Source organism: Neoarius graeffei, chromosome 10 (genome assembly GCF_027579695.1).
Source record: "Neoarius graeffei isolate fNeoGra1 chromosome 10, fNeoGra1.pri, whole genome shotgun sequence".
In the NCBI taxonomy this organism is placed as follows: domain Eukaryota; kingdom Metazoa; phylum Chordata; class Actinopteri; order Siluriformes; family Ariidae; genus Neoarius; species Neoarius graeffei.
The window spans coordinates 91,690,252-91,702,481 of NC_083578.1; the positions used below are offsets into that span (position 1 = coordinate 91,690,252).

General features: G+C 42.9%; 1 protein-coding gene across 2 annotated transcripts; it reads left to right on the forward strand.

Moving 5' to 3' along the window:
* The first annotated feature begins 276 nt into the window (after positions 1 to 276).
* On the forward strand, positions 277 to 11,769 carry si:dkeyp-110g5.4 (uncharacterized protein LOC561637 homolog). 2 transcript variants are annotated; one of them, XM_060932634.1, is made up of 5 exons: positions 277 to 383; positions 4,870 to 5,131; positions 5,899 to 6,098; positions 6,298 to 6,417; positions 8,270 to 11,769. In XM_060932634.1, the coding sequence occupies exons 1-5, from the start codon at positions 366 to 368 to the stop codon at positions 11,198 to 11,200; spliced, it is 3,531 nt and encodes a 1,176-aa protein (XP_060788617.1). In that variant the 5' UTR covers positions 277 to 365; the 3' UTR covers positions 11,201 to 11,769. The 2 variants fall into 2 exon arrangements, with proteins under 2 accessions (XP_060788617.1, XP_060788618.1); XM_060932635.1 differs by having other exon boundaries at positions 8,273 to 11,769.
* The last annotated feature ends 461 nt before the right edge of the window (positions 11,770 to 12,230 follow it).

Here is a 12,230-nt window from a genome sequence, read left to right on the forward strand (position 1 = left end):
GACTCTAAATTGAGTGTAGGTGTGAATGTGAGTGTGAATGGTTGTCTGTGTCTATGTGTCAGCCCTGTGATGACCTGGCGACTTGTCCAGGGTGAACCCCGCCTTTCGCCCGTAGTCAGCTGGGATAGGATCCAGCTCGCCTGCGACCCTGTAGAACAGGATAAAGCGGCTAGAGATAATGAGATGAGATGAGATGAAATAAATAAAAAGTCCCGCTGATCTTTTATTTTGAAATTCCGGAAGTGCTTTCTCATCCGGGACTTTTAGCTTGGCGTTTCAGCAGTTCAGTCAGTGGAGGAACTGCGTAATAAAAACAGATTTTATTCGATTAATTCGGTTTAAAAAAAGAACGGAAGAAAGACAGCATGTTGATGGATGAACAGGTTTGTAAATTTTATTGTCCTTTTATTAATCAGACAGAGTGAAAATGAGTGAGGTGTAAATGCGTCACTTTAAAAACATCCAGAGAAAATAATTACTGTTTAATTTAATTAGCAGAGAGAGAGGGAGGGAGAGAGAGAGGGAGGGAGGGAGAGAGAGAGAGAGAGATTCAGGAAATAGTGTGATGTATTTTTCAGGTTTACTGTTTTACCTCTCCTTCATTTTCATTTCGTGATAAACACATCCTTCCTGCTTTCATTTTCACCTGTAAATAAACCGAGTGAAACAAACAAACAAATAAATAACAGACAAAAACACAAAACTCCAATAAATATTTATTATTATTATTATTATTATTATTATTATTATTGGGCGGCACGGTGGTGTAGTGGTTAGCGCTGTCACTTCACAGCAGGTTCTGGGTTCGAGGGCCTTTCTGTGTGGAGTTTGCATGTTCTCCCCGTGTCTGCGTGGGTTTCCTCCGGGTGCTCCGGTTTCCCCCACAGTCCAAAGACATGCAGTTAGGTTAATGTGGGGCGGCCTTGGGCTGAGGTGCCCTTGAGCGAGGTACTGAACCCCTGACTGCTCCCCGGGCGCTGTAGTGTGGCTGCCCACTGCTCTGGGTGTGTGGGTGTGTGTTCACTGCTTCAGATGGGTTAAATGCAGAGGATGAATCTCACTGTGCTGGAAGTGTGCATGTGACAAATAAAGGGTTCTTCTTCTATTAACAACAACAACTAAAGAATAACTCCACATTCAGCGGAAATGCCAGCTTTAATTCCACAAATTCTAAACTCTGAAATTCAGAATTAAATCAGCAGAATAAACTCACTGACTTCTGATCAGATACAGCGCGATTAAAGATAAACACAATAATTTAATTTTAAATGTTTACTAATAAACTGCAGTCAGTATTTTAATAACCCAAATAACAGTGTTCTATATTTCTGTTGAAATTTTTAAAATTAAGGCAAGTTTATAATAATGATTTAATTCAGTTTAATTTGGGTAGCGATCAAAACAATCATCTCTGTAACAGAACAGATTCACAGAAATATAGACATGGGGGGAGGAGAGTGGTGATGGTGATGATGAGGAGGGTGGTGATGATGAGGAGGGTGGTGATGATGAGGAGGGTGGTGGTGATGATGAGGAGGAGGAGGGTGGTGGTGGTGATGAGGAGGGTGGTGATGATGATGAGGAGGAGGGTGGTGGTGGTGATGATGAAGAGGAGGGTGGTGGTGGTGATTATGAGGAGGGAGGGTGGTGGTGTTGAGGAGGAGGGTGGTGGTGGTGAGGAGGAGGGTGGTGGTGGTGATGATGAGAAGGAGGAGGAGGGTGGTGATGATGATGAGGAGGAGGAGGGTGGTGGTGGTGGTGATGATGATGATGAGGAGGGTGGTGGTGGTGATGATGATGATGAGGAGGAGGGTGGTGGTGGTGATGATGAGAAGGAGGAGGAGGAGGGTGGTGGTGGTGATGATGATGAGGAGAGTGGTGGTGGTGATGATGATGAGCAGGAGGGTGGTGGTGATGAGAAGGAGGAGGAGGGTGGTGGTGATGATGATGATGATGATGAGGAGGGTGGTGGTGGTGATGATGAGGAGGAGGGTGGTGGTGATGATGATGAGGAGGAGGGTGGTGGTGGTGATGATGAGGAGGAGGGTGGTGGTGGTGATGATGAGAAGGAGGAGGAGGGTGGTGGTGATGATGATGAGGAGGGTGGTGGTGATGAGGAGGAGGAGGGTGGTGGTGGTGATGAGAAGGAGGAGGAGGGTGTTGATGGTGGTGATGATGAGGAGGGTGTTGATGATGATGATGATGATGAGGAGGAGGGTGGTGGTGGTGGTGATGATGAGGAGGGTGTTGATGGTGGTGATGATGAGGAGGGTGTTGATGGTGATGATGAGGAGGAGGGTGGTGGTGGTGACGACGATGAGGAGGGTGGTGGTGGTGACGATGAGGAGGGTGGTGGTGGTGACGATGAGGAGGAGGGTGGTGGTGACGATGAGGAGGAGGGTGGTGGTGACGATGAGGAGGAGGATGGTGGTGATGATGATGATGATGAGGGTGGTGATGGTGATGAGGAGGATGAGGAGGGTGATGGTGATGAGGAGGATGAGGAGGGTGGTGGTGGCGATGAGGAGGAGGGTGGTGATGATGATGAGGAGCAGGGTGGTGATGAGGAGGAGGGTGGTGATGGTGGTGGTGATGATGAGGGTTTTGGTGATGATGATGAGGAGGAGGAGGAGGAGCAGCAGGGTGGTGGTGATGATGTGGGTGGTGGTGGTGATGATGATGAGGAGGGTGGTGATGATGATGAGGAGGAGGGTGGTGATGAGCAGGAGGGTGGTGGTGGTGATGAGGAGAAGGAGGAGGAGGGTGATGAGGAGAAGGAGGAGGAGGGTGATGAGGAGAAGGAGGAGGGTGTTGATGGTGATGATGATGACGAGGAGGGTGGTGGTGGTGATGAGGAGGAGGGTGGTGGTGGTGATGAGGAGCAGGGTGGTGATGAGGAGGAGGGTGGTGATGGTGGTGGTGATGATGAGGGTTTTGGTGATGATGATGATGATGATGAGGAGGAGGAGGAGCAGCAGGGTGGTGGTGATGATGATGTGGGTGGTGGTGGTGATGATGATGAGGAGGAGGGTGTTGATGGTGGTGATGATGAGGAGGGTGTTGATGGTGGTGATGATGATGAGGAGGACGGTGGTAATGGAGGTGGTGGTGGTGACGATGAGGAGGGTGGTGGTGGTGACGACGATGAGGAGGGTGGTGGTGGTGACGATGAGGAGGAGGGTGGTGGTGACGATGAGGAGGAGGGTGGTGGTGACGATGAGGAGGAGGAGGGTGATGAGGAGGAGGAGGATGATGATGATGATGAGGAGGGTGGTGATGGTGATGAGGAGGATGAGGAGGGTGGTGGTGACGATGAGGAGGAGGGTGGTGGTGACGATGAGGAGGAGGAGGGTGATGAGGAGGAGGAGGATGATGATGATGATGATGAGGGTGGTGATGGTGATGAGGAGGATGAGGAGGGTGGTGGTGACGATGAGGAGGGTGGTGGTGGTGACGATGAGGAGGAGGGTGGTGGTGACGATGAGGAGGAGGAGGGTGATGATGAGGAGGAGGATGGTGATGATGGTGATGAGGAGGATGAGGAGGGTGGTGGTGGCGATGAGGAGGAGGGTGGTGATGATGAGGAGCAGGGTGGTGATGAGGAGGAGGGTGGTGATGGTGGTGGTGATGATGATGAGGGTTTTGGTGATGATGAGGAGGAGGAGGAGCAGGGTGGTGGTGATGATGATGTGGGTGGTGGTGGTGGTGTTGATGATGTGGGTGGTGGTGGTGATGATGATGAGGAGGGTGGTGATGATGATGTGGGTGGTGGTGGTGATGATGAGGAGGGTGGTGGTGATGATGAGGAGGAGGGTGGTGGTGATGGTGATGATGAGGAGGGTGGTGGTGGTGATGAGGAGGAGGGTGGTGGTGATGATGAGAAGGAGGAGGAGGGTGGTGATGAGAAGGAGGAGGAGGGTGGTGATGAGCAGGAGGGTGGTGGTGGTGATGAGAAGGAGGAGGAGGGTGATGAGGAGAAGGAGGAGGGTGTTGATGGTGATGATGATGATGATGAGGAGGGTGGTGGTGGTGGTGGTGATGATGAGGAGGAGGGTGGTGATGATGAGCAGGAGGGTGGTGGTGGTGATGATGAGAAGGAGGAGGAGGGTGATGAGGAGAAGGAGGAGGGTGTTGGTGGTGGTGATGAGGAGGAGGGTGGTGGTGATGAGGAGGAGGGTGGTGGTGGTGATGAGGAGGGTGGTGGTGGTGATGAGGAGGAGGGTGGTAATGGTGGTGGTGGTGACGATGAGGAGGGTGGTGGTGGTGACGATGAGGAGGAGGGTGGTGGTGACGATGAGGAGGAGGAGGGTGATGATGAGGAGGAGGATGGTGATGATGATGATGAGGGTGGTTATGAGGAGGGTGGTGGTGACGATGAGGAGGAGGGTGGTGGTGACGATGAGGAGGAGGAGGGTGATGATGAGGAGCAGGGTGGTGATGAGGAGGAGGGTGGTGATGGTGGTGGTGGTGATGATGAGGGTTTTGGTGATGATGATGATGATGATGAGGAGGAGGAGCAGGGTGGTGGTGATGATGATGATGTGGGTGGTGGTGGTGATGATGATGTGGGTGGTGGTGGTGATGATGAGGAGGGTGGTGATGATGAGGGTGGTGGTGATGATGATGAGGAGGAGCAGGGTGGTGGTGGTGGTGGTGATGATGAGCAGGGTGGGGATGATGAGGAGGGTGGTGGTGATGATGGTGGTCATGATGAGGAGGAGGAGGAGGGTGGTGGTAGTGGTGGTGATGATGATGGTGGTCATGATGTGGATGATGTCATCATGATGTTATTGAGCAGAAATGGCAACTTCCATAAAATCTGAAGACTGATGATGACCTACTGTACAGCTGATGATTTTGTCTCTGCAGTGTGAAGACACCGAGGTGTTCATCCCGGAGCAGGCGTGCGTCATCACCGTCCCTGTGAACTCACTGCCTTCATCCATCACCAAGAAGATCTCCGCGTGTCCCGTTCAATCCGACCAACCGGCGACCTTCATCTCTCCGGTGCTGCTGAGGGAGAAAGGGACGACCTGCAAACCACGAACTCTGACCTCAGGACAGTTCTTTCTGCCGGTGGTGACGTCCAACCGCAAAGCTTTCAAGATTCTCCGGAACTTTCTACACTCAGGTCTTTAATCCATTGTTTCGAAGAAAAGAGTTTTTATATTGTACAAAAATCTAAAATGTATTGAGTTTAAAGGTTATAATTTTATATTTTATTATATTTTTTAAAGCACTTATCGCTTCAATTTAAATAATTATTTATTCCTTTAAAAGCGGAGTTTAGTTTCAGTCGTCTGTATTTAAATACTCCCCTCCCACCATAATTGTATTATAGTATTATTATATTTTGAAATGAAAAATAATATAAATAATAGTTACATATTTTAACGCATTATATATTCTTTAATGTTATTTTTTATATTTATTACCGAATTTATTTATTAAATGAGAAATAAATTAAACATTAAATTGTTTTCCATTTTGTATTTATTGCTTAATATTTATCGTTTATTTAAACTTTTATACTTATAAATAATTATGTAAAGTGATTTTATAAATATTTTTGCTGTAAAATATTTAAACTTAAATTTATTATTTAAATTAGTTGTTTATTGTCTTGCGTTTATTGTTTAGTATTTATTATTTATTGAGAAAATTAAATGATTTGTATTTTAAAAATGAAATATTTAATGAGAAAATGAACTGCTTTAAAACTTAAAATATTATAATTTGATTTTAGAATTTAATTTAGTGAAGCATAATTAACTTAAGAATAGAATGATTTTTATAATAATTGATTGTATATGATTTCTCAATGTCCTGGAAGTGAGAAGTTTGTTTGTTTATTAATTAGTTAATTTGTTTACTTGTTTATTTCTTGTTCTTTTCCAGGTGAGGACTTGCTGCAGTTTTCGGATAAGAACTCTCGAGCGGGTTCTACGTTCTCCAGGAGGGAGAACTCCATCATTCTGTTTAAAACACAGATTTTCCTCATTGTAAGAAAAGCCAAGGCGCCTGATTGGCCACTGGAGCAACAAAGCTCCACCCCTTCTGAGTGTGAAGCCCAGCCCCTGAAATCACCTGAACAAACAGTACGTTATTAATAACATTATTACTGACAGCTGTTTATATTAAATGCAAGCATTCTATTAAATCTTTTTTTATAAATTAATTTTTATCTATAATAAATAAATAACATTAAAGTAAAAGTTTAAATAATGAATTGTGAATTGAAAATAGGTTTGATTTCTAAATCCGTCTCCAAGAAACATGTTGAATTTTTCACATCAGCATGGAGGAAGTGACCTCACAGAGAGGCGGAGTAATGAAGGTCCACGTGGAGCAGAAGCTCGTGTGACGCACGCGGAGGCGCGAGGTGCCGATGATCGCGCTGTGCCGCGGTGTGAAGCGGTAACGAGTTTCATCATGAACTGGGTTCAGTGTGTGATATAAAACCGTTAAAAAAGTCAAAGCAGTTTAAAAAAAGACTGAAATATTTTTATTTTAAATATTTCTTTTAATTATTTCTTGTAATTATTTAATTCTACCTGATTTAATTTGTCTCTATTTTTTTATTAATTGCGATTTAAAATTTAAACAAGAAAACGTTTATAAAGCTAAAAGCCCTAAAGGTTTGTTTGTTTTGTTCCTTAATTTAAAAATTATTTCAATTACTTATTGCTTTCTTTTAAATAAGTTAATATTATTATTTTAAATAATAATAAATATGCAATAATAAATATTTATTGAAATCTACATTTATCAAAATACAATTGAAAGGTTTTCAGTATTATTATTTACGGTTTATTTTAATTTAACATTTAAATCCAAAACCAAAAAGTTTTCTTAATAAAAAATAATCGCCTTAAAGGAACAGTCCACCGTACTTCCATAATGAAATATGCTCTTATCTGAATTGAGACGAGCTGCTCCGTACCTCTCCGAGCTTTGCGCGACCTCCCAGTCAGTCAGACGCAGTCAGACGCGCTGTCACTCCTGTTAGCAATGTAGCTAGGCTCAGCATGGCCAATGGTATTTTTTGGGGCTGTAGTTAGATGCGACCAAACTCTTCCGCGTTTTTCCCGTTTACATAGGTTTATATGACCAGTGATATGAAACAAGTTCAGTTACACAAATTGAAACGTAGCGATTTTCTATGCTATGGAAAGTGCGCACTATAATGACAGGCGTACTAACACCTTCTGCGCGCTTCGGCAGCGCATTGATACGGAACTCAGATATCAATGCGCTGTCGAAGCGCGCAGAAGGTGTTAGTACGCCTGTCATTATAGTGCGCACTTTCCATAGCATAGAAAATCGCTACGTTTCAATTTGTGTAACTGAACTTGTTTCATATCACTGGTCATATAAACCTATGTAAACAGGAAAAACGCGGAAGAGTTTGGTCGCATCTAACTACAGCCCCAAAAAATACCGCTGGCCATGCTGAGCCTAGCTACATTGCTAACAGGAGTGACAGCGCGTCTGACTGACTGGGAGGTCGCGCAAAGCTCGGAGAGGTACGGAGCAGCTCGGCTCAAAAGAGCATATTTCATTATGGAAGTACGGTGGACTGTTCCTTTAAAGATATTTAAAACTTTATTTATTTTTTATTTATTATATTATTTATATTATTTTATTACTCTACACTTGATATTTAATTATTCTATTTCTGTTCAGCCCTTTTAATTTAGTATTAATTTTTACATAATTATTCAAATTGTTTTTGTGTTAAAAAATGATTAATTGTCTTTAAAACTAAAAGACTGAAAGGTTTGTTTTTGTTGTTTAATTATTTAATTTAAAAATTAATTATTTATTGCTTTAATTTAAATGTGATTATTTATTATTATTATTATTATTATTATTATTAAAAGCAGAGTTTATATTTTATCATCATTTATTGAAATCTATATTTATCTAAATACAATTGAAGAGTTTTCAGTATTATTATTTACAGTTTATTTTAATTTAACATTTACATCCAAAACCAAAAGGTTTCTTAATAAAAATCACCTTAAATGGAGTTATTTATTTATTTATTTATTTATTACTCTACAATTGATATTATTCTGTTTCTATTCAGCCCTTTTAATTTAGTATTAATCTTGACATAATTAATTATTAAAATTATTTTTGAGATTAAAAAATTAATTCTATATTTTGCTGATTTATTAAATTTGAATAAACAAAACATTTGTAACAGAAAATGAATCAGTTTTAAAAGCTGAAGGTGATTAATGGGCTGGGTTTTTTTTCGTAGCAGGATGACATCACTGACAGGAAGGGGAGTAACGATGGCCCTGGTGCTGCAGAGGATCATGGGAAATGTGCAGAAGTGTTAAAGGAAAAAGAAGCTGATGCGATGAAGGACGGTGAAGAAAACAAATCATTAACGCCAACTAGAGACGTGAGCACGAACACGCCGAGCAGATACATAAAGCTGGAGGAGGAGCGTGACGTTCCCGCGTCGGGTGAAGCTCAAAGCTCATTGGCTAATGCTCAGGACTGTAAAGGTGGAGAGATTCAGGTCACGCCGAGACTCACAGAAAGCTCTAATGCAGCCGTAACGAGTGAGCTGGGACGCACTAACGAGACGAGATTAGCTGCAGAAACTCCCACAGGAAATGAAACGAGTTCATCGGATAAACACGGTGATGATCAATCCCAGATTAGCAAAGGTCAGAGTTCATTGGCTAAAACTAAATGCTCTGATCTTCTGATTTTCCCCACAGTTCAGAGTCCGTTGTTAATGGATGTAAATGAACTTCATGATAAAAGTGACATTAAAGGTCGAATCAGCGAATCGGAGATTCCTTTGGATAAAACGGAAACCTCCGTCAGTGTTGCTGAGATCGTAGGCTTAAACAATAACGATCGAGTTTCAAAAAAAATTGCAGGAGAGCCGAACAAAAACGTAGAAAATTCTAAAAGTGGCGGCAGTATTCAAGCGAACAAAGGTCAGAGTTCACACTGTGAAAGTGCCGTCGAGATCATGGACATAAACAGCGACGATCGAGTTTCCAACGTAAGCTCCGACGAGGAGAACGCAGTCGTAACAAACGTTAGCAAAGTTGAAGATTTATTAGAAAAATTTGAGAGCCTCAAACGCAGAATTAACGATTGCGTTCACTCGCACGGTTCAGCAGGTCAGTTTAAAAAACATAAACAATGTAATGACGTCATTGTGGAAACGACTGCAGATTGTGATGACCTGATAATTGTTGAAAGTTGTGTGGAAGTCGAAAGTATCAAAGCAGGAAGTGACCCGGAGGTCATGGAGGTCAAGGGCGGCACCACAGACGCAGCAAATCGGCAGGTAAGCGACAATAAACGTCACGTTAATGAGACGAGCACTAAATCTAAAAGAGAAAGTTTGAAAGGTAAAGTCGCGAGTTCTTCGGCTGAAGTGAGAGGCTGTGAACGCGCCGCCGTTGAGATTATTGACGAAGACGACAATCAAAGTTTACACAAAAGTACAAATCACGCAAATCGAGATGCAACAAGTTTTAAGTGTCGCACTGAGACAAAGTCGAGGGCATGTCCGAGTCCGTTGGAGAAACGCTACGAAAGCGCTGTTGAGATTGTAGACCTTAATGACGATGACGAGGTCATCGTAAAGGAGAGAGAGATCGTAAACGTACGCAGACGACGTGTTGGTGAAGTGTGTAAACGCAGACTTGTTGATGGATTCACGGACGAGACGAGTTCAGATGCAGAAATTGGCGCTCAGATTCGGGGAGGTAACGGTTCGTCGGCTAAACGACCAAAACGTGTTGATGATGATGATGACGTGAATTTCTCATCTGGATGTAAACGTTTGGAAAGTGCCGTAGGTCCAAACCCTCAGGGTAAAAATTATAATCGTGATGTTGAGATCATCGAGGTTGATGATGATGATGATGATGATGAAATCCACAGAAGAGCAAACTACACAAACAAAAATCTCACCAGCGTTGATAGTTGCGTGAAAGAAACGAAGGTTTGGAGAAACAGAGGAAATGTCCAGGATTTGTCCGATAAAGTCAGCAGGCGTGAAAATGATGTCGAGATCTCAGATCCTCAGGGACGCCGAGGCGACGGAGCTGAACGCCTGAGTTCGCTAGAGAAAATCGAAAGCTGTTGTAAAAGGCGTGTTTCTGATAGCAACAGCACCAACGAGCCGAATTTGGATGTTGAAAGTGACGCTGAGGCTCAGATTATCGGAACTGAAGATTCAACGGTGAAACACGTGAAATCGGCTAACGTTACGGATCCAAGTGGAAAAACTCGTGAAGAATCTGACACTAAAAGTCAGAGTCGTGAAGCGGAGTGTTTGTTGGAGATCGTGGCAGAATGTGAGAATGATCAGGTTTTGCGAGAGCCGAATCGAGACGATACAAAATCTAAAAATGACGTTAATGAGACGATAATTCAGATTTTATCTGCTAAAGGTCCGTTCAGCGAAGTTCCGAGTTCTTCTGTTAAAAATAAAATCTGTAAAACTGTGTCCGAGGTTGTGGACGTACATGATGACGATCGAGTGAATGATGCAAATCAAATCCTAACAAATGAAGGAAGTTGTGTTAAATCTCGCGTTAACGAGGTTCAGAATGAAAGTGCTGCTGATACGGTGGACGCGAGCGACGAGCGAGAGCGAGCGCCATCCGATGAACGGAACGAATCTGATGTAACGAATGATGGAAGTCGTGTTGAAATTGAATCGTATGTTAGTGAGGCTCAGAAAGCTGCTGAGGATCGGGGAAGCGACTCTGACGAAGCGAGTCAAGACAGAACAACCGGCGAGGTTTCAGGGTGTGAGCGTGACGCTGAGGACGCTCGTGTGGAAGAGAATAACAGTCTAGCTTTATGTAGCATCACAGACGAGCCGAATCTATCCGTAACGACTTCGGAAAGTTGCACTAATCCTCAGATCAGCGGTGATGCGAGTTCATCCATGACATTTGAACACCGCGAGAGCGATTCCGAAAGCCAAGCGGATCCAGACGGCGAGTTTGCAGGTGAACAGTCAGAGGCTACCAATCAGAATGCACATGGTGAGGAAGTGGGTGTTTTGCCCCGCCCTACACCTCCTCGAGCGAATCACGAGTTTGATTACGTGGAGCTGAGGCGGGAGGAGAACATCAGCCTGATCCGAGCGAGACTCCGAGGGATGGAGGAGAAACTCAGCTCTCTGATTAACTCTCACCACTGAGCAGAACGATCAGGAGCAGAACACGCTCACAGTTCTGTTGGGTTTTTGGTGAAAATGCATCTCATTAACATATTCGCCGAGACGAGACGCTGTTCGTCCCACAGCTGCGTGTTAAACGTGATGAACTCTCGCGTCCCACAACACGGCGTGAATGTAATGTGAACTTTCAGCACAGAGGTGTTCTGTTCTGTTCTCTGTTCTAGTTAGTGCACTGTAGACGGTGGAGATGAGAATATTTATTCTTTAGTTTTGGATCAAAGATAAAATGATCAGGGTCTGAAGAGAAAAGGAAGCACAGGGTGTGATTTTATATTTTTATAATTTTTGGTTGTGAGGTTTATTATGCAGCTCATTGGCATGAAAAAATATATTTAACACTTTAACAGGAAAAAAGAATAAATCTGATAAAAAAATCTGTCTCATAAAAAAAAAACTGGATGAAAAACCTTATATATTTCATTATCTGGAGCTGATGTATTTATTTCAGTTTTTTTATGTTGGAAAAGCTTTTTTTTTTTTTGGTGTACTTTAGTTTTGTTTTGGTTGTTTGATGGAAGAACAGACTGAAGTCACATGATATTTAAATAAAATTGCAAAATCATGATAAAAATTATTTCTTTCCTTATTTTTTCCCATCTGTCTGCGCTCTCTCTCTCTCTCTCTCTCTCTCTCTCTCTCTCTCTCTCTCTCTATATATATATATATATATGAGTGATTCCACGCTTATGGGTACTGAAATGGGGACATGAACTTATTTTTAAAAATTCACCTAAAACCATTTCTTTTTTTACCATCAGGTCACAAAACATGTAATCTTTAATGAATGATATGTTAAAAGATAACTTTAATTTTCTGAGATGTAATAAAAACATATTTATATGCCAAAGTCAGAACGTAACAGAAGTGTTGTGGACATATATATTCTCAATTTTAACAATGTAGAATTACTTTTTGAAACATAGGAAGGTGATGTTTTAGCAAATATAATTAATAAACGTGTAGTAGAATAAACATACACATTCTTTCAATA

Bases quoted from the DNA above. Each gene is read 5' to 3' on its own strand.
- si:dkeyp-110g5.4 (XM_060932634.1), top strand. The intron at 5,132-5,898 runs GTCTTTAATCCA...GTTCTTTTCCAG, and splicing joins CCGGAACTTTCTACACTCAG to GTGAGGACTTGCTGCAGTTT. The intron at 6,418-8,269 runs GTAACGAGTTTC...TTTTTTTCGTAG, and splicing joins CTGTGCCGCGGTGTGAAGCG to CAGGATGACATCACTGACAG.